Below are 20,524 nucleotides of genomic sequence, written 5' to 3' on the forward strand. Positions count from 1 at the left end.
GCAGTGGGGGATGAGCCTCCTGATGAGAACCACTGTGCCGCGGGTGGGGGAGAGAGTGGTGGGCAGTGGGGAATTGTGGCTCCTGATGAGAACCACTGTGCCGCGGGTGGGGGAGAGAGTGGTGGGCAGTGGGGGATGAGCCTCCTGATGAGAACCACTGTGCCGCGGGTGGGGGAGAGAGTGGTGGGCAGTGGGGGATGAGCCTCCTGATGAGAACCACTGTGCCGCGGGTGGGGGAGAGAGTGGTGGGCAGTGGGGGATGTGGCTCCTGATGAGAACCACTGTGCCGCGGGTGGGGGAGAGAGTGGTGGGCAGTGGGGGATGAGCCTCCTGATGAGAACCACTGTGCCGCGGGTGAGGGAGAGAGTGGTGGGCAGTGGGGAATTGTGGCTCCTGATGAGAACCACTGTGCAGCGGGTGGGGGAGAGAGTGGTGGGCAGTGGGGAATTGTGGCTCCTGATGAGAACCACTGTGCAGCGGGTGGGGGAGAGAGTGGTGGGCAGTGGGGGATGAGCCTCCTGATGAGAACCACTGTGCCGCGGGTGGGGGAGAGAGTGGTGGGCAGTGGGGGATGAGCCTCCTGATGAGAACCACTGTGCCGCGGGTGGGGGAGAGAGTGGTGGGCAGTAGGGGATGCGGCTCCTGATGAGAACCACTGTGCCGCGGATGGGGGAGAGAGTGGTGGGCAGTGGGGAATTGTGGCTCCTGATGAGAACCACTGTGCCGCGGGTGGGGGAGAGAGTGGTGGGCAGTGGGGAATTGTGGCTCCTGATGAGAACCACTGTGCCGCGGATGGGGGAGAGAGTGGTGGGCAGTGGGGAATTGTGGCTCCTGATGAGAACCACTGTGCCGCGGGTGGGGGAGAGAGTGGTGGGCAGTGGGGAATTGTGGCTCCTGATGAGAACCACTGTGCCGCGGGTGGGGGAGAGAGTGGTGGGCAGTGGGGGATGAGCCTCCTGATGAGAACCACTGTGCCGCGGGTGGGGGAGAGAGTGGTGGGCAGTGGGGGATGAGCCTCCTGATGAGAACCACTGTGCCGCGGGTGGGGGAGAGAGTGGTGGGCAGTAGGGGATGCGGCTCCTGATGAGAACCACTGTGCCGCGGATGGGGGAGAGAGTGGTGGGCAGTGGGGAATTGTGGCTCCTGATGAGAACCACTGTGCCGCGGGTGGGGGAGAGAGTGGTGGGCAGTGGGGGATGAGCCTCCTGATGAGAACCACTGTGCCGCGGGTGGGGGAGAGAGTGGTGGGCAGTAGGGGATGCGGCTCCTGATGAGAACCACTGTGCCGCGGATGGGGGAGAGAGTGGTGGGCAGTGGGGAATTGTGGCTCCTGATGAGAACCACTGTGCCGCGGGTGGGGGAGAGAGTGGTGGGCAGTGGGGAATTGTGGCTCCTGATGAGAACCACTGTGCCGCGGGTGGGGGAGAGAGTGGTGGGCAGTGGGGGATGAGCCTCCTGATGAGAACCACTGTGCCGCGGGTGGGGGAGAGAGTGGTGGGCAGTGGGGGATGAGCCTCCTGATGAGAACCACTGTGCCGCGGGTGGGGGAGAGAGTGGTGGGCAGTAGGGGATGCGGCTCCTGATGAGAACCACTGTGCCGCGGATGGGGGAGAGAGTGGTGGGCAGTGGGGAATTGTGGCTCCTGATGAGAACCACTGTGCCGCGGGTGGGGGAGAGAGTGGTGGGCAGTGGGGGATGTGGCTCCTGATGAGAACCACTGTGCCGCGGGTGGGGGAGAGAGTGGTGGGCAGTGGGGGATTGTGGCTCCTGATGAGAACCACTGTGCCGCGGGTGGGGGAGAGAGTGGTGGGCAGTGGGGGATGTGGCTCCTGATGAGAACCACTGTGCCGCGGGTGGGGGAGAGAGTGGTGGGCAGTGGGGGATTGTGGCTCCTGATGAGAACCACGGTGCCGCGGGTGGGGGAGAGAGTGGTGGGCAGTGGGGGATTGTGGCTCCTGAGGAGAACCACTGTGCCACGGGTGGGGGAGGGAGTGGTGGGTAGTGGGGGATTGTGGCTCCTGATGAGAACCACGGTGCTAATATTTACATTAATTGGTTTATTTTCTGATGTCCAGTGTCTCACATGGTCCCAACTCCACAAATTTCACTGAGTGAACAAAGTTTCTCAATTAGCTGAAAGAATAGGAACAGCATCCCCAGTTAGCTAAAAGAACTGAAGTAGCATTTGTTTTTAGCTGCCAAGGTCATAGCAGCATTTGTGATTAACATATTATGGAAGGTAATTGGTCAACAGTGAGCATCATTCTCAATTAGCCGGTACAGTGGAAACAGCTTTCCAATTTGGTGATATATTTGGACAGGTATTTCCAATTTGACCATAAATTGTGAATATCTTTTTCTATTAGGACATTCAGTGAAGACTCCAAGATGAGAGCATTTCTGCACTTTGGTCTAAAGGATTTTCGATTTAAATCCTACTCCAGATGCTTGGAGCCTAGATATCTGTGCACCTTTTTTCCCACAGCAGCAATGGCCAATACCAGAGAGATCCACTTAAGGTGAGTGGTGGGAAGTTTAGGGGAGATGTCAGACATAGGTTTTTCCTTTTACACAGAGAGCCTGGAACACACCCCCAGAGCTGGTGGTAGAGAATGATAGAACAGGGGTATTTAAGAGCCTCACATAGGCACATGGATACAAGAAAAATGAAGGGTTATGGCCATATGGGAGGGAAGCTTAATTGTAGAGTAGGTTTATGTAGGTCAGAATAACATCATGGAATAAAGGACCTGTGTGGTGCCGTACCGTTTTATGTTCCATCTTCTAAGTACCTCACCACATCTGCAAGAGTCTGTTGCACTGTTAGAGATGCCAGTTTTTGTCAAAGCCAATGTCAAATTTATTGTCATATGCACAAGGACATCTGTGCACAGATGCAATGAATAACTTGTATACAGCAGCACCACTGTCACAAAGCATCACATCAACAGAATTCACAAGAAAAACAATCAAATATACACATTTTTACTAGAAAACAATTAGAACAATTACCTTGCATTTTAGTGCTAAGGTAGTCAAAGTAGTTATGGTGTTGCTAAACTGCAGCACTTGGGGTTTTGCAAGATGTTTCAAGAAATGAATGGTTGAAGGGAAGTAGCTGTTCTTCAACCTGGTGGTGCGGAACTTCAGGCTTCTGTACCTCCTACCTGGTGACAGATGCCTGGGATCTTTGTTGATGAATGTTGCCTTCTTGAAGTTGTGCTTTCTGAGATATGACTGATAATGGGGAGCAGATGTACTTGGCAGAGTCCACTACTCTCAGCAGCTTCTTGTATTCTCATACATTCCAATTGCAGTAAAAGACCATGATGCAACTCGTCAGGATATTTTCAAAAGTATAGCTATAGATCTTTTGTTGAAGTTTTCGGTGACAAGCTGAAGCTTCCTATGAAAGTTGAGATGCTGAGCACAGGACAGGTTGTCCAATATTAAACACAGTAACTGCAAGCCACTGCCTCTCCCCGCTGCCAATTCCCCAATGCAGACTGGCGCATGTTTCCCCTCCTGAAATCAACAATTAGCTCCTTAGTTTGCTCATGTTGAATGAGAGGTTATTTTTGCGGCACAACTCAACCAGATGGCCTTTCTCACCTCTAGTACACTGACTTATTGCCACCTGTGATTCATCTAACAACAGTAGAGTTATAAGGTAATTTGATTGCTCTGGAGCTGTGCTTAGCCAATAATGTGCATATGGAGAGTAGAATAGGGCCTAAGCACACATCCTGGAGGTTCACCTGTGTTGATGAGGAGATGTTATTACCAATCCTCACTGATTGAAGTCTGCTGATTACTCTGGCATTCAGTTGCAGAAGGAGCTACAGAGGTTCAGATCTCAAACCCTGATGATTAATGTGTTGAAAGCCAAGCTGTAGTCAATGAACAGCAGCCTGAAGTACAAGTTTCTATTGTCTAGGGAGTCCAGAGCAAAGTGAGGATGAGATATCAAACTATTCATTCAGGTGGAATTACGAAGATTCTGTGGCCGTATTCAGAGGATAATCGATACAGGTAACATTACCAAAAAATATCATTCTCACATTTGTGGGAACTTGCCATGGATCAAGTAACTACGAAGGGTCTCAGCCCGAAACGTCGACAGTGCTTCTCCCTATAGATGCTGCCTGGCCTGCTGTGTTCCACCTGCATTTCGCGTGTGTTGCAAGGCATTAAGAATACTTGATTGGTTGCAAAGTAATTTTGGATTATTTGAGGCCTTAGCAAATGTTAAATAAACCTACAATTAGTTTGCAAATGGAAGCAGAACTGCATATTTTCAAATCAGTGGGTGGACCCTCAGTTTGACACCTTGTAATTACCGTCATAGAAATGTGTCATGTGGACAGATTGAAGTGCAATTTAGCAAAGCAACGCCACAGGCACATTCTCCAATGCTGACATTTCTACCATTTGACTCAAAAATGCAACATGACTGCAATTGAGAAGTTGAAAGTAATCAACTCATTAGCAAATACTTTTGCCTGAGTCCTGACGGACTGTCTTCCAATTGTTTGGGAGCAAATGCAATGATATGTCAATTTTATTCACATTCAACTGAACTTTCTCAAACATAAGCTTGTAAAATAAATTCCAAATGTAGTAAATGCATACTTTTAATATAAAATTGTATTATAAAATGGTGGGTGAAGCACACTGAGGTGGCTTCAGGTGTGGCATGTCAATTTGTGCTGTTTATTCAAAAACAGATTTTGTATTTTGAACATGCTTTTGTATAAAGTCTGTTTCATTATGTTTATCATACTTCTGATGATATGAGAACATGCCAAATTCAAGATATTAAATAACATTCTGGATAGCCCTGAGGTGACCAGCTGTCCAGGTGATCAGTATTTTTCCTCAAATTTGCAATTTCACCAACTATAATGGAAAATGTCCAATTCCACACTCACTTTCTGTGGCAGGAGTATTATTACCCTGAGGCCAGGCCATCAGTATTACTGAAATACAGAATATCTAGTCATTTTTACATTGCTGTTTGAGGGACCTGTAGTTACACTTCCTACTTGACAACAGAAACTGTCTTTCCTAATTACCTTAATGAATATGAAGTGCAATATAAATATTGCAAGTCTCTCTCTTCACAATAACCAACCTTCACCTTTGTATAAAGTCAATTTCAGTTAGCCAAAAAACCCAAGTACTACCATGGCAAAAATTAGTGTGGTCTTAACACAAGCTTCTGAAGAGAAATAAGTCATCAACCGCAGCACAATTCTAAAGCACCAGTCTTGCATACATGGCAATATGCATGGTTTAATTAATGATAAGAATAATTTGTGGTAAATTTGAAAAATAAATTTAATGTAATGAATTAATTTCTGGCACAGTCATAACCACTTAATGAACTGTATGAGGTTTTAGGAAGTGGGTTCAGAATAAAATCCCCTAGTGCTTCATGAAGATAAAAATGGATATCAGTGCTGACAGTGAGTTCAGCCTAAGGATATGGACATTATTTTGTGGACAGGACAAAATTTGACAGACACACTTGAGAATCAGAGGTCAATATGACTGAAGAACAAGCAGCCAAGGATGCATGAAGGATAGACAGATGACAAATTGCAATGCAGGTCAAAATTTAGAGACGTGAAGTGCTATTAAATGCCCCACAAAGGGTGTAATCCAGAGATAAAGGTTCCACAGGGTATGCAACTGAGTACAGTAGTTTTGAACTTGCACTATATGCACTGACTTGTCATTATTGTTAATGTTTTTATTGACATTGATTGATTGAGCCCAGCAATCCCCTGATTTAACCCTAGCCTAATCACTGGACAACTTACCAATTAACCTACCAACCAGAATGTCGATGGAGTGTGGGAGGAAACTGGCGCACCTGCAGTAAAACCCGCATGGCTACGGGAGGAATGTACAAACTCCTTACAGACAGTGGTGGGAACTGAACTCTCACTGGTATTGTAAAGTGTTATGCTAACCATTAATGTGCACTTTTAACTTTGTGAGTCAGTGATATATACACGTGGGCAACGACTGGTTTTATTTAGATTTGTGGATGCTCCCAAGTTTAAGCAACTCCACAGCAATTATTTTTGTATTTGCTGTGTCAGCAATTTGGAATACCCAAAGCAAGCATAGTGAGGAAGATGACTTGGTTAAGTGTTATATGCAGCATGTTACTTCCTGTCTATTAGAACCAAAATAAACCTGATTTATTTCTCTTATGGACTCTTGGTGACTCATCAATTCTTGTTTGCCTCAGGTCATTCTCAATAGAAAATTCCACACAATTCATATTAAAGAAGAAGGTGCTCACAATAATTAAACTATGCATGCCATGAAAATGAAATTGACAAATCCCTGAGGGTTAGATCTCAATAAACAACTCAACTGAGCCTCAAATGGTGCAGAAATGCCATTTATATTAAAGTTTTAAAATTAGACATACTATTGTTGAAAATAATATTCTCACCCCAATTATATAGCCTTAACTTCTATAGCTTTTAGTAAATGTTAAATTGTAGAACTGCAATGGCACACCAATGTTTATGGTGAGAAAGTCCAGTGATATTTACTGTACTCACTCAGGAATGGTAATTCAGTGAATAAAGACATATAGTTGACATCTGTAAGCTCCAGTAAGGTGGTGGTGCACTTGGTTACAGCGGCCTCTTCAGGTCCAACAAATGGCATAAATGTATCACATTTTTCTTGTGATTGCAAGACCCTGTTGGACACTGGTAATATAAAATATTGCAAATCCAGTTCATTGGTGAGACTGAAGGTGGTGACATATGCAGACTAGGCCCTCGTGCCATGGTGCTGCCTGTTACAGCCACCTAGGCGAAGAGGCGCTGGAGGCAGTGTGGGGGAGATCAGGGAGCAACAGGCGTGCTGGGTCGGGGGCTGGCCTCTCTTGTTGGTGCTGCTCCGCAGTGTTTGTTCTGTGGAAGACTAGCTGGATTGCCCAGCATGAAACAAGGTGTTCTGCTAGCATCTGCTGAACCAATGTGAGATGAGGAACTGCTGCATGCTGGATCTTGTAGGACTGTGACTTCTGGACAACATCCCATTCATTATCAATCTTCGGGCCAACCATTCAAGAACTAAATTATATTTTAGTGTCTGGATGCGCTATCGTAACTATGTGTGCAGTGTGTGACTGTTTGTACTGTGTATTTCATCTTGGCCCTGGAGGAACGATATTTCGTTTATCTATACATGTGTATGATTGAATAACAATTAAACTTGAACTTGATATGCACAGCTTACCAAGTCTTCGAAATTAATCAACTCACTCCACAAAAGAAATAAAATGATGAAAAGTATCCTGCAGAATCTCAGATGTATTACCAACCTAATGACCCCATTTCTCAGCTTCAGCTAGTTTTGGATATGGCTTTGAGACTTTGCCAAATCATGAAACTTTTTGTTTCATGATCTCAAATGATTTAAAATCAGCCTTTTCTCCTATGCTGATGTTTCCTTTCACAGATTTCTCCTATTTTCAACTATTTCATATGTTCAAAGTCAATGTATTGATAGCTGGAGATTGAACTCCGATTAGTTCAACACCAAGAAAGCACACAGCCACAACTTCACCTAATTGTTTCATGAGACCAATGTCTGATTAATCATACCTCTTCCAATAGTTTTCTCAGCCGGCACAACTGTGATTCAAGCTGCTTGTTGTGATCCTCCAAAATCTGCATTCTGGCCTCCAGTCTCCCCTTGTGTTGTCGGAGGAGCTTGGCTTCAGCCAATAGCTCAGCATCTTGATAGCTCTGTTGAGTCGGTGAGAAAGGTGGTGATGGCATGGGCTTTGCACCTCTCAGAATCTGCTGTTGCTTTAACCGTTCATACTCAGCTTGTAGATTTCTGTAATAAAATAATAATGAGCTCATTCAGTTCATCTAATCATATCATACAACACAATAACAGCCCTTCACTCTAAATCTTCAATATTTACATCAGTTCCATTTTATTCTCTTCGTGTTTCCATCAACCCCTCCTTACTTCCAACCCTTGCACTTAGCTTGTACACTTGAGGCAATTGACAGCAACCAACATGTCTTTTTCACCATCTAAAAACCTGGATAATTTTACAGTGCCAGATAAACAAATTTTGAACAATTGATCAAAAAGCGCTTATGTAACAAAAATATTTCCCCTCTCTCCTGTACTTTAGCAAATACCAAGATTCAGACTTGAACAGTTGTTTATCTAGAGACAACCACATACTGTTTTTGACTGTAGTCACACCTTATTGTCTGCCTGAACTGCACTTTCTCTGTAGCTTTTTCCACATTCTGTAATTGTTTTACCTTGTTCTACCATAATAAACGGATTTGATCTGGATGAACTGTATGGAAGACAAGTACAAGTACATATGACCATAATAAACCAATTCCAATTTCAGCCCAAATTCAAGTGATGAAAATTTATTGCTCTATCTATCTGTACTCTCTTGTCCACATGTCCCTCCCTACTGATCTCCCTCCTGGTACACAACTCTGCAAGAGGGAGAATTGTTACACCTGCCCATTCATCTCCTCCCACACCACTATTCAATGCTCCGAACAGTCCTTCCAGATGAAGCAACATTTCATTTGCGAGTCTGTTGGGGTCATCTAGTGTATTCAGTGGGCTCTGTACAGTATCCTCTGCATTGGTGAGACTCGACTCAGATTGGGGAACACTTTGTTAAGCACCTTTGCTCTGTCAGCCATAAGAGTCAGGATCTCCCGGTTTGGTTTTGGTTTGATTTTCCATTCTGACATGTCCATCTTTAGCCTCCTCTCTGCTATGAAGAGGCCAAACCCAGATTGGAGGAGTAGCACCTCTAGTCTGGGTAGCCTCTAACATGATGGCATGAACATCAATTTCTCAAACTCCTGAATGTATCCCTCCTTCTTCCTTGCCCTGGTTCCACCACCTTATTCTGGCTTCTGCCCTCTTCCTTCCTACTCCTGATGAAGGGTCTTCGCCCAAAACACTGACTGTTTATTCTCCTCTGTAGATGTTGCCAAATCTCCTTAGTTTCCCCAACATTTTGTGGGTGTTGCTCCACATTCCCAGCATCTGCACAATCTCTCATGTCTTTAAAAAAAATTTTAAACCTGTTCTATGACTATATCAACTGGTAGTTATCCAGATAGCTGCAGGAGTATCTTCGGAAAAAAAAATACACTCAAGTATGAACAGATGTTGTAGCAACTTTTGTGTTGAACTGAAAGTCACAAAGTCATAGAGTTAAAAGCACAGCAACAGATCCTTTGGCCCACAAAGCCTTTGTCAGCAATTAAACAGCCATCTGCACTGATCCCATTGTTTTCCCAGTTTTCCCCAGATTCTCTTCAACTCTGCCCAAATACTACTAATCATCAGTATAGGTGCTATTTAGCGGCTATTTGACATGGCATCCTGCATGTCTTGCGATGAGGTGGAACATCTGGGAGAAACCTGTTCATGAGGAGAATAGACAAACTTCACCCAGACCATATACGATGTCAGGGCTGCTGAAGTTCTGAGGCAGCATCTTTACTGGCTGCATCACTGTACTGCCACAAACAGTGGCACAGTATTGAGGAAACGATATTCCATCTGCCTTTGCTGGATTTGAAATGGGTTAATTTATGTGCTCATTTAATTTTGGAATGGATATCAGAATCAGGTTTACTATCACCAGCATGTGACGTGATATTTGTTAACTTCACAGCAGCAGTTCAATGCAATACATAATCTAGCAGAGAGAAAAAAAATGAATAAAAAAATAAACAAGTAAATCAATTACATATATTGAAGAGATTACAAAAAGTGTGCAAAAACAGAAATACTGTATATTAAAAAAAAGAGTGGGGTAGTGTCCAAAGATTCAATGTCCATTAAGGAATCAGATGGCAGAGGGGAAGAAGCTGCTCCTGAATTGCTGAGTGTGTGCCTTTAGGCTTCTGTACCTCCTGCCTGATGTTAATAGTGAGAAAAGGACATGCCCTGCAGTGTTGGAGGTCTTTAATTATGGGCACTGTCTTTCTGAGACACCTCTCCTTAAAGATGGCCTGGGTACTTTGTAGCCGAGTACCTAAGATGGAACTGACTAAATTTACAACCTTCTGCAGCCTCTTTCGGTCCTGTGCAGTAGCCCCTCCATACCAGATAGTGATGCAGCCTGTCAGAATGCTCTCCGCGGTACAACTGTAGAAGTTTTTGAATGTATTTGTTGACATGCCAGGCCTCCTCAAACTCCTGATAATATAGGTACCTGATGCCTGAAAATCAGAGTGATAAGCACAAGAACGTATCAGATGATAATCTGATCAAATCATCTGCCTTCCAGTTTTGTGAATCCCAAAGGCAATCCAAATCCAGATTGTGTCTGCTCAACTGTTCCACATACAACCCAAGGTAGTTACTGGTGAGTTGCAAGCCCAAGTAACTCAGTGGGCTCCTACCCAACTGCAAAACCAGTATGGAATCAACAATGGAATGGGAGCTCAGTGCAATTCCCCAAAAATAAGCGTGGGAAAAGCTGTTTGTAGATATCTGACAAGTTAAACCTGTCCAAAAAAAATCCTTCAAGATGGTCTTTTCAATGATGACTTTATGTCTATAAGACCACATTTATTTTTACAATGAATGATTCTGATGATTTAAGTCCCATTAAAAAGAATTCACAGTACTGCAAAAAAAATAATTTATAATATGTGGGCTGCTTTAATGACTATCGCCCAGTAGCACTCAGATCTACAATGATGAAACGCTTTGAGAGGTCGGTCATGTCCAGACTGAACTCTTGCCTCAGGAAGGACCTGGACACACTGCGATTTGCCTATCGCCACAATAGGTAAATGGCAGACACGATCTCAATGGCTCTCCACATGGCTTTAGACCATCTGGACAACACAAACACCTATGTCAGGAAGCTGTTTATCGACCATAGCTCAGCATTTAATACCATCATTCCCACAATCCTGATAGAGAAGTTGCAGAACCTGGGCCTCTGCACCTCCCTCTGCAATTGGATTCTTGACTTCCTAACCAGAAGACCACAATCTGTGCGGATTGGTGATAACATCTCCTCCTTGCTGATGATCAACACTGGCGCACCTCAGGGGTGTATGCTTAGCCCACTGCTCTATTCTCTATATATACATGACTGTGTGGCTAGGCATAGCTCAAATACCATCTATAAATCTGTTGATGATACAACCATTGCTGGTAGAATCTCAGGTGATAACAGGAGTGAGATATGCCAACTAATGGAATGGTGCCGCAGCAATAACCTGGCACTCAACATCAGTAAGTCGAAGGAGTTGATTGTGGACTTCAGGAAGGGTAAGATGAAGGAACACATAACAATCCTCAAGAGGGATCAGAAGTGGAGATAGTGAGCAGTTTCAGGTTCCTGGATGTCAAGATCTCTGAGGATCTAACCTGGTCCCAACATATTGCCTTCTTATAAAGAAGGCAATACAGCGGCTACACTTCATTAGGAGTTTGAAGAGATTTAGCACGTCAACAAATACACTCAAAAACTTCTATAGTTGCAACGTGGAGACGATTCTGACAGGCTGCATCACTGTCTGGTATGGGGGGGGGGCTACTGCATGGGACTGAAAGAAGCTGCAGAGGGTTGTAAATCTAGTCAGCTCCATCTTGGGTACTAGCCTACAAAATATCCAGAACATCTTCAGGGAGCGGTGTCTCAGAAAGACAGCGTCCATTATAAAGGAACTCCAGCACCCAGGACATGCCCTTTTCTCACTGTTACCATTAGGTAGGAGGTACAGAAGCCTGAAGGCACACTCAGCGATTCAGGAATTCTCTCCTACAGCATTTTCACCTACAGAACTTCCCCTCTGCCATCCAATTCCTAAATGGACACTAAACCCTTGGACACTACCTCACTTTTTTAATATACAGTAATTCTGTGTTTTTGCACATTTTTAATCTATTCAATATACATATACTGTAATTAATTTACTTATTTATTATTACTACTTTCATTTCATTTGTTTTCTCTTCTATATTATGTATTCCATTTAATTGCTGCTGCTAAATTAACAAATTTTACATCACATGCCGGTGATGATAAACCAGATTCTGATAATTATGTCCTTGCTAAGAATTTCTAAATGTTTCTAAAATGCAGGGACAATTAGCAGCAACTAAAATTTGACACATCTGACCAGGGGTAAAAATAGGATATTGTTTGTCTTCAAGGATTTTCAGAGGCGTTCATTAGGAGGGGTTCTTTTTGGATCATCCACCATCCACAGTTATGCTGTGCAAAGCCTGGCCCCAGGTTAAGCCTTGCCTCTCAGTTGCAGAACGGTCTTTCCAAATGATAGAGCAGAGGTGAAAGACTAAATGACCAACTCCTGCTTCTAGTTTTTAAATTGCCTGTTTAGAGGACAAGAGAGCTCTGTAATTCTTTTCAAATATTTTGTTTTTGTCTTGGCTGGCAAGATCAACTTTCCAGAGGTGAACAAAATAAATGGGGAGTTTTAAAGCAGTTCATGGCTCTACTCAATGAGATCCAGACCACTATTTTTTTTTACAAGGCTGCTAACCATTCTAATAAAACTTCAGAAAAGCAAATAAAATGGTTTTAATGAGATTTGGATGTAATGAATACCTGTCACTTTTGAAGTATAGGTTTTGCAAGCCTGGAGACTTAGGAATAATATTAGACTGCTTAAAGAGTCCCTAGGATATGATTGAAATAGTAATGGTTATTAGTTGGTTTCAACAAACAGCTTTAATCATCTGAGCAAATATTATTGTGGTGCTCTATGTCAGTCTCTTGACAAGTTTCCCAGTCATTTCATATACAAACACACCAACTTGGGTCCAAGGGTTGAAAACCAATATTATAATATTTTCTCAAAGAACCAGTTCATCTTGGGGGGGAAAAAACAGCTATCAAAATCACCGCAAGTTGAAAATACACATTCAATGGACACTTTATTAGGTACAGGAGTGTACCTAATAAAATGGCCACGGAAGTGGAACCCTTCACTGCAGCTGCTGCTGTAGCCCACCTACTTCAAGGTTTGACACGTTGTGCGTTCAGATGACCTTCTGCATACTACTGTTGTAATGAGTGGTTATTTGATTACGGTCGCCTTCCTGTCAGCTTGAACCAGTCTGGCCATTCTCCTCTGACCTCTCTCCTACAGCATTTTCACCTACAGAACTGTTGTTCACTGGATTTAAAATTTTTTTTTAACCATTCTTGATTCTGATTCTGTAAACTTTAGAAACTGTAGTATGTGAAAACCCCAGGCAATAAGCTGAGATAATCAAGCCACCCCATTTGGCACCAACAATCACTCCATGGTCAAAGTCACTTTTCTTCCCCATCTGATGGTTGGTTTGAACAACAACTGAATCTGTTGACATGCTTTTGTGAATTAAGTTGCTACCACATGACTGGCTGATTATATATTTGCATTAATGAGGTGTACTTAATAAAGTGGCCACATGGTGCACATTATTTTGTAGTTTCCTTCAAAACAAATGCACCCTAAAGAGTGTCCAACACAAATGGAAAACATACCAGGGACTTCTCAGGGTGCATTTGTTTTAAAGGAAGCTGGCAGTTAAAATTCTAACAGCTAGTTTTTCAAGATTCTTTGGGAGTTCTCTGTCCAAGAGATTATGGTGGATCTGTCAGTGTTTATACTTACGGCAAGAGAACAACAGGTTTTAAATATTAAGCAATTCAAGAGAAATGAGGGTCATACAGGAAAAATAGGGTTAGGTAGACGATCACCTATGATCTTAGCAAATGACACAGCAGATGCGGAAGGTGGTCAGCTACTTACTCTATTTCTTATGTTGTCCATTTACAGAACCAGGCACGTCTAATCTCTACTGTCACTATAGTTTGTCACTATTGACTCCAAGGTATCTGAGCCTTTATATGTATTAGCACAACAGTTTGGGATGCATTGCCCTGAAGGGAATGATGTACCTTATTTTTCTTTCCATTTTATTTCTGCATGAACCTCATATCTCCCAATTCACTCAATACCTAAAATTCATTGTTATCTGCCTTGAATATGGATGGTGACTGAGTCTCCAAAACATTGTGGATAGATAATTCCAGAGAACCTAACAAACACCTTGAGATATTTCAGGTATGCAGTTAACTGTGACATTACAAAAGTGACAATTCTATAATAACCATGTCAAATACAAATCTAATACTAGTTAGCAAATTCAGGAATTCTGTTTGGCAAATAATAGTTTGGGATGTTTGGAAAATATGTCTCAGTAGCATCATTGCTGATGCTCAGCAAGAATGAAGATTTTACTAAACATGCTTTACATAATGATGGATTAAGTCTGTACATTCATTTTGAATTAAGTTTTGTCATTTTGATTGTATTGCATAAAACATTAATTGGATACTGAGGTATTCAACAAAGATTAATAGAGTAATATTTGAACAGGAGATTGAAAACAAGACTGCCCAACAATGAAAAATAATGTAATTTATTTAAAAGCTGTTTTGACAAGAGCTCTTTTTTCTTCCACTATTATTAGTGGATGTCAAATCCACTAACTTGAGAGTGTGGAAGATTAAACAGGCACGAATGAAAGGGTAGGGGAGGACGTTTACGATGTGTCTAGCTCTGGGAAACTGGAATTCTATCAGTTCTTTGCATTACACTGGACAAGCCAACTCCTGGTCTAAATTGGTGCAAATTACTTCAAGAACCATTGGTGATTACTGAGCAAGTATAAATTTCAGCTGACAATGTACTCTAAAGGTTAAATGTTCACTGGAATGCTAAAACTTCCGGATTGCTCAACCTGTACATTATATAGAACAATGAGAATGGTCACTTGGACTTTACACTAATGAGAAAGATTTCAGTGTTCATTGCCTCTGCTCTGTGTTTAGACTCAAGCTGACATTCAAAAGAGCCCTTCATTGTTTACAGTATATGGATATGACAATGAAGCCAAAAAAAATTTTCATTTCCTAGTCACTATCTTTGAAAATACCACTTGATGTTTTTAATCAGGATTCAAACTCTTTCATTTTCAACTGATCTGACCAACTCCACATTGCTTGAATATATATTCATTCCTAAAAGATATTTTCAGATCAGCCAAAAAGATACTGTGTTCAACTCTAAGCTTTCCCTGTATCAGATGCCAGCATTTCGATAAGCAGCCACTGGACTCCAGTTTCAGACTCCTTATGACACTGATAGCAAAGTCAAGCTAATCACTGGCTACATCATTTGCAATCAGATCAGTCCAGCAACAGATTCCATGTTCACAAATACCTTCCTCTGGCCAAATGCTTTGGTAGAATTATTCATAGCCGTCACAACTGCCTCAGAGAAAAGGTTAATGTGTCTATAGCCCGAAATGTTCATAGAAACAATGACAATAAACTACACATTGAAGTTGCTACTACCAATATGCCCTTGAGAAAGGATCTATGACATCTGTTTATGAATGGAGTCATGTTCTTAATAGGAGGGAAGAAGTGATAGAAAGAATGGGTAAAAAGGCATACAGGCTATGAATAAATTATGATATTAGCTGGGGAAAAAGAAATATGGAAAAAAATTAGATTAAAACCCACAGGTAAAATATATTATGAATGTGACTTATTTAACTGAAGTGGAAGTACTTTGCTGAAGAAAACAGCAGCAGCACGTATGATCTAGATACAATAGTGAAAACAACATCTGCTGTAAAGATATAAATCCCACTAAAAGTGAAATTATCATCTTTTTCTGAAAGTTGATGTAAAAGACAACACGCTAGATACAATTAAAATGATGCTGAGTATGACCAGCAGAAGACAAAACATCTGTTAACATATCTTGTTTTACTTCAAAAACATTATATGGATACTTTTATTTGCCCATTGTAGCACAATATTCAGCATTATTCATTTAAGTTTATTGCCCATTTTAGTTAATTATTGCACAAATTAAAATATACCGCTTCAATTTTCAAATAATGCTCCAATTAATCTGCCTCATACTTAAATCAGTAATTATGACACAACTACAGAATTTACACACTTTGAGAACTATCTTGCAAACTCTTTGGAGCTTATTATGTCTGTTATTTGAAGATAATCTAACCGAACAACATCCTGTAAATGACTCAGAGGTGGAAGATGTGGTTCTAATTAAACAGCTTGATGTGTTCTGTTTGGTGCATAGCACTGAATTTTATGCAGCTACACTCATTTAGCTGAGCGGTGAGTATTCATTCTTGGTCACTTTCTGATGGATGGGAGGTGGGGAGACTGAGGAGTCGTGAGGCAGTCACTTGTTTTGGACCTAGTCTTTTGCAGCCACAATATGCGTGTGGCTGGTCCAGCCAAGTTCTTGATCATTAGTAAGCTCAGTATATGAATGGTGGCTGGGTGGGGGATTTTGGCAAAGCTGTTGCGTATCATAGGAACCTTAACAGAAGATTGCATTGTGCAAATAATAACTGACCCAAATCTTGGTATTGAACACGTGTTTTTGCACGTGAGCAGAGACTACTTCATCATCAGAAGAACTGCAAAGAGAACAGAACATTGTGTGCCCACACTAGCAAAGACTCACACATCTAACTTGATGATGTGGTCACTGCAAGCTTACTGATAAAGCAACTGGAGAAAGCTGTGCTGAGGGCACAGGCCTAAAATACCTCGGCAGTGATTTCCTGGATCCAAGCCTCAAATAACCAGACGTCTACTTTGCAATAAGTGCAACTTCAGCTATGGGTAGTTATCCCTTCAAAAAGCAAAACAATGGAAATATGAAATAAAACACATGTGCTGGATTTACTCAGTAGGTCAGACAATGGTTAATGTTTCAGGCTGATGCCTGTTCGTCTATGTTAATATCACATGTTTCTCACTCCTCAGTTATCCCTTCAATTCCAACTGATTTAAATTTTAAGGGCTTCTTGATGCCGAACTTAGGAAAGTACTGCTGTTATGCCACCTTGCCTCCACAATTCAGCTCTTTTGTCCATATGTGAGTCAAAGTCTTATATTAAGTGGTTAAATTTAACATGAACATCAATGAGATGGTGACAGGTGACGATGTAATTAATTGAGAGAACTGTCAAAGATCCCCTCTAGAATTGTAAGTTAAAGAATTACAGACTTCACTATGTTCTGAAGGACTCAGCAGAATTAACTCTCAAGCAAGCAGGTTTGGCCCCTTTACGCGGATGAAGGTTCACTGCCATGGGACTCCAAGCTTAGCTGAAACACAGATGGATGAGGCCTGCTCTACCCAAAGTTAGTAAATGAGCTGTCGCTGGAGAACAAAATTGGGGACCCGAGAGCAGGATTGCTGTGTCAGAGGGAAATGAGGAATTGTTGTGTTCTGTGTTTTACTGAGATATGGCTTGCTCAGAGTACAGCAGATACAGCAATCGGACCCGAAGGCTTCTCGATACACAGGATGGACTGAACTTATGACTCGGAAAAGGCCAAAGGTGGGGGTGTGTGTTTCATGATGAACTCCCTATGGTGCTCTGACATGGTGGTTTTGTCATACTTGTGTTCCCCTGACCTTGAACACCTAATGATCAAAAGTCGACCATTCCATTTACCATGAGAGTTTTCCTCCGTAATCCTGAATACAGTTTAAATACCACCAGCAGCCAAGTATAATCACCTGAGACATTGCGTATTGCTGTCACCAAAAAAGAAACAGTCCATCCCAACATATTTCAAACCATAGTTGGGGATTTCAATCAGGCGTGTTTGCAGAAATCCCTGCCCAATTACCATCAACATATAAACTGTAGCACCAGAGATCCCAACACACTAGAAAACTGAGGCCAAAGTGAGAGCTTCTTTCAGGAGGGTGAACCCACAGAAAGCATTCAGCCCAGATGAGGAACCTGGCTGAGTACTAATGACCTGTGCTGATCAACTGGCTGGAGTATTCACTGGTATCTTTAACCTTTTGCTTTGGCAGCCTGATGTATCCAACTGCTTCAAGCACACTTCAGTTATACCAGCGCCTCAAAGACTATCATCCAGTTGTACCTGCATCTATGGTGACAAAATGTTCTAAGAAAAAATCGCTGGAGAGGAACATGTGGGGGACAATGAAATGGTGGACAAACTGAATAAGTATTTTACATCAATCTTCACTGTGGAAGACACCAGTAGTATGGTGGAAGTTCCAGGTGTCAGAGGGCATGAAGTGTGTGAAGTTACCATAACTAGAGAGGAGGTTCTTGGGAAACTGAAAGGTCTGAAGGTAGATAAGTAACCTGGACCACATTGTGTACACCAAAGGGTAGTTTCTCGAATGATTCCAGAAGACTGGAAAATTGCAAACGTCAATCCACTCTTCAAGAAGGGAGAGAGGCAGAAGAAAAAACTATAGATCAGTTCGTCTGACCTCAGTGGTTGGGAAGTGGGTCATTAAGGATAAGGTCTCAGGTTACTTAGAGGTATATGATAAAATAGGCTGTAGTCAGTGTGGTTTCCTCAAGGAAAAATTTTGCCTGACAAATCTGTTGGAATTCTTTGAAGAAATAATGAGCAGGATAGACTAAGGAGAATTGGTTGATGTGCACTTGGAAAGTCAGAAGGCCTTTGAATAGATCTAGAATGGATAAAGCAGTGGCTGATTGGCAAGAGGCAAAGAGTGGAAATAAAAGGAGCCTTCTCTGGCTGGTTACTGCTGACTAGGGTGTTCCATAGGGGTCTGTGTTGGGACTGATTCTTTTTATGTTATATGTCAATGATTTAGATAATGGAATTGATGGCTTTGTTGCAAAGTTTGTCGATGATATGAACATAAGTGGTGGGGCAGGTATTGAGAAAGTAGAGAGGCTATAGAAAGACTTGAGATGGATTACAAGAATGGGCAAAGAAAGGCAGAGGGAATTCAGTGTTGGGAAGTGTATGGTCTCATCCACTTTGGTAGAAGAAATAAAAGGGTCAACTAGTTTCTAAATTGAGAGAAATTACAAAAAACTGAAATGAAAAGGGAATGGGAGCCCTTGTGCAAGATTCCCTAAAGGTTATTTTACAGGTCGAGTCTCTGGTGAGGAAGGCAAATGCAATGTTAGCATTTATTTCAAGCGAACTAGAACATAAATATGGAGTTCAATCTGGACAAGTGTGAGGTGATGCATTTTGGAAGGACAAACCAGAAGACTGAGTACAGGATTAATGGTCAGTTACTTAAGACTGTGGATGAACAAAGGGACCTTGGGGTTCAAATCCATATATCCCTCAAGGTTGCTGCACAGGTTGATAGGGTAGTTAAGAAGGCCTATGGGATGCTAGGCTTCATTAATAGGGGGATTGAGTTCAAGAGTACAGATTGAGTTCAAGAGTAGAGAGGTCATGTTGCAACTCTACAAATCTCTGGTGAGACCGCACTTAGAGTATTCTGTTCAATTCTGGTCACCTCATTGTAGGAAGGATGTGGAAGCTATGGAGAGGGTACAGAGGAGATTTACCAGGATGTTGCCTGGCTTGGAGAACAAGTCATATGAAGCAAGATTAGCAGAGCTGGGACTTTTCTCTTTGAAGCGTAGAAGAATGAGTGGGGACTTGATAGAGGTCTACAAGATTATGAGAGGCATAGATAGGGTGGATAGTCAGTACCTGTTTCCCAGGGCATCAAAAGCAAACACAAGAGGGCATATGTACAAAATTAAGGGAGGAAAGTTTAGAGGAGACATCAGGAGTAAGTTTTTTTTACACAGAGGGTTGTGAGTGCCTGGAATGACTTGCCAGGGATGGTGGTGGAGGCTAAAACATTAGGGGTATTTAAGAACCTCTTGGACAGGCACATGGATGAAAGAAAAATGGAGGGTTATGGGGTAGTGTGGGTTTAGTACTTGTTTTAAGGATTATATGGGTCGGCACAACATGGAGGGCTGAAGGGCCTGTACTGTGCTGTGGTGTTCTATGGTTCTATAAAAGCAAGGATGTAATGTTCAGACTTTATAAAGCACTGGTAAGGCCTCACTTTCAGTATTATGAACAGGTTTGGGCCCCTTATCTTAGAAAGGATGTGCTGAAACTGGAGATGTCAAAGGAGGGTCACAAAAATCATTCCAGTATTGAATGGCTTGTCATATGAAGAGTGTTTAAATGCTCTGGGCCCGTATTCACTAAAATTCAGAAGAATGAGGGGTGACCTCATTGAAACCTATCGAATGGTGAAAGGCCTTGATGGAGTGGATGCTTCTTATGGTGGGAGAGTCTAAGACATTAGGACACAGCCTCAGAAGAGGGGCGTCCTTTTAGAATGGAGATGAGGAGGAATTTCTTTAGCCAGAGAATTCTGAATCTGTGGAATTCTTTGCCAAAGGCAGCTGAGGAGGCCAAGTCTTTATGTATATTTAAGGCAGAGGTTGATAGATTCTTGATTGGTCAGGGCATGAAGGGATACAGGGAACAGGCAGGAGATTGGGGCTGAGAGGAAAACTGGATCAGCCATGATGTAGCAGCGAAGCAGACGCAATGGGCCAAGAGGGCTAATTCTACTCCTACATCTTATGG

At 42.5% G+C, this 20,524-nt stretch overlaps 1 protein-coding gene across 6 annotated transcripts in view; it reads right to left on the minus strand.

The window, feature by feature from the left end:
* Window positions 1–20,524, minus strand: part of LOC132402945 (utrophin-like) — a 477,671-nt gene that overhangs the window by 33,231 nt on the left and 423,916 nt on the right. For all 6 annotated transcript variants that reach the window (XM_059986085.1, XM_059986086.1, XM_059986083.1 and 3 more), the window contains one exon: window positions 7,641–7,878. In XM_059986085.1, coding sequence (XP_059842068.1) covers window positions 7,641–7,878 — 238 coding nt within the window. The remainder of the gene's footprint in view (window positions 1–7,640; window positions 7,879–20,524) is intronic.

Source organism: Hypanus sabinus, chromosome 12, assembly GCF_030144855.1.
Source record: "Hypanus sabinus isolate sHypSab1 chromosome 12, sHypSab1.hap1, whole genome shotgun sequence".
Lineage (NCBI taxonomy): Eukaryota > Metazoa > Chordata > Chondrichthyes > Myliobatiformes > Dasyatidae > Hypanus > Hypanus sabinus.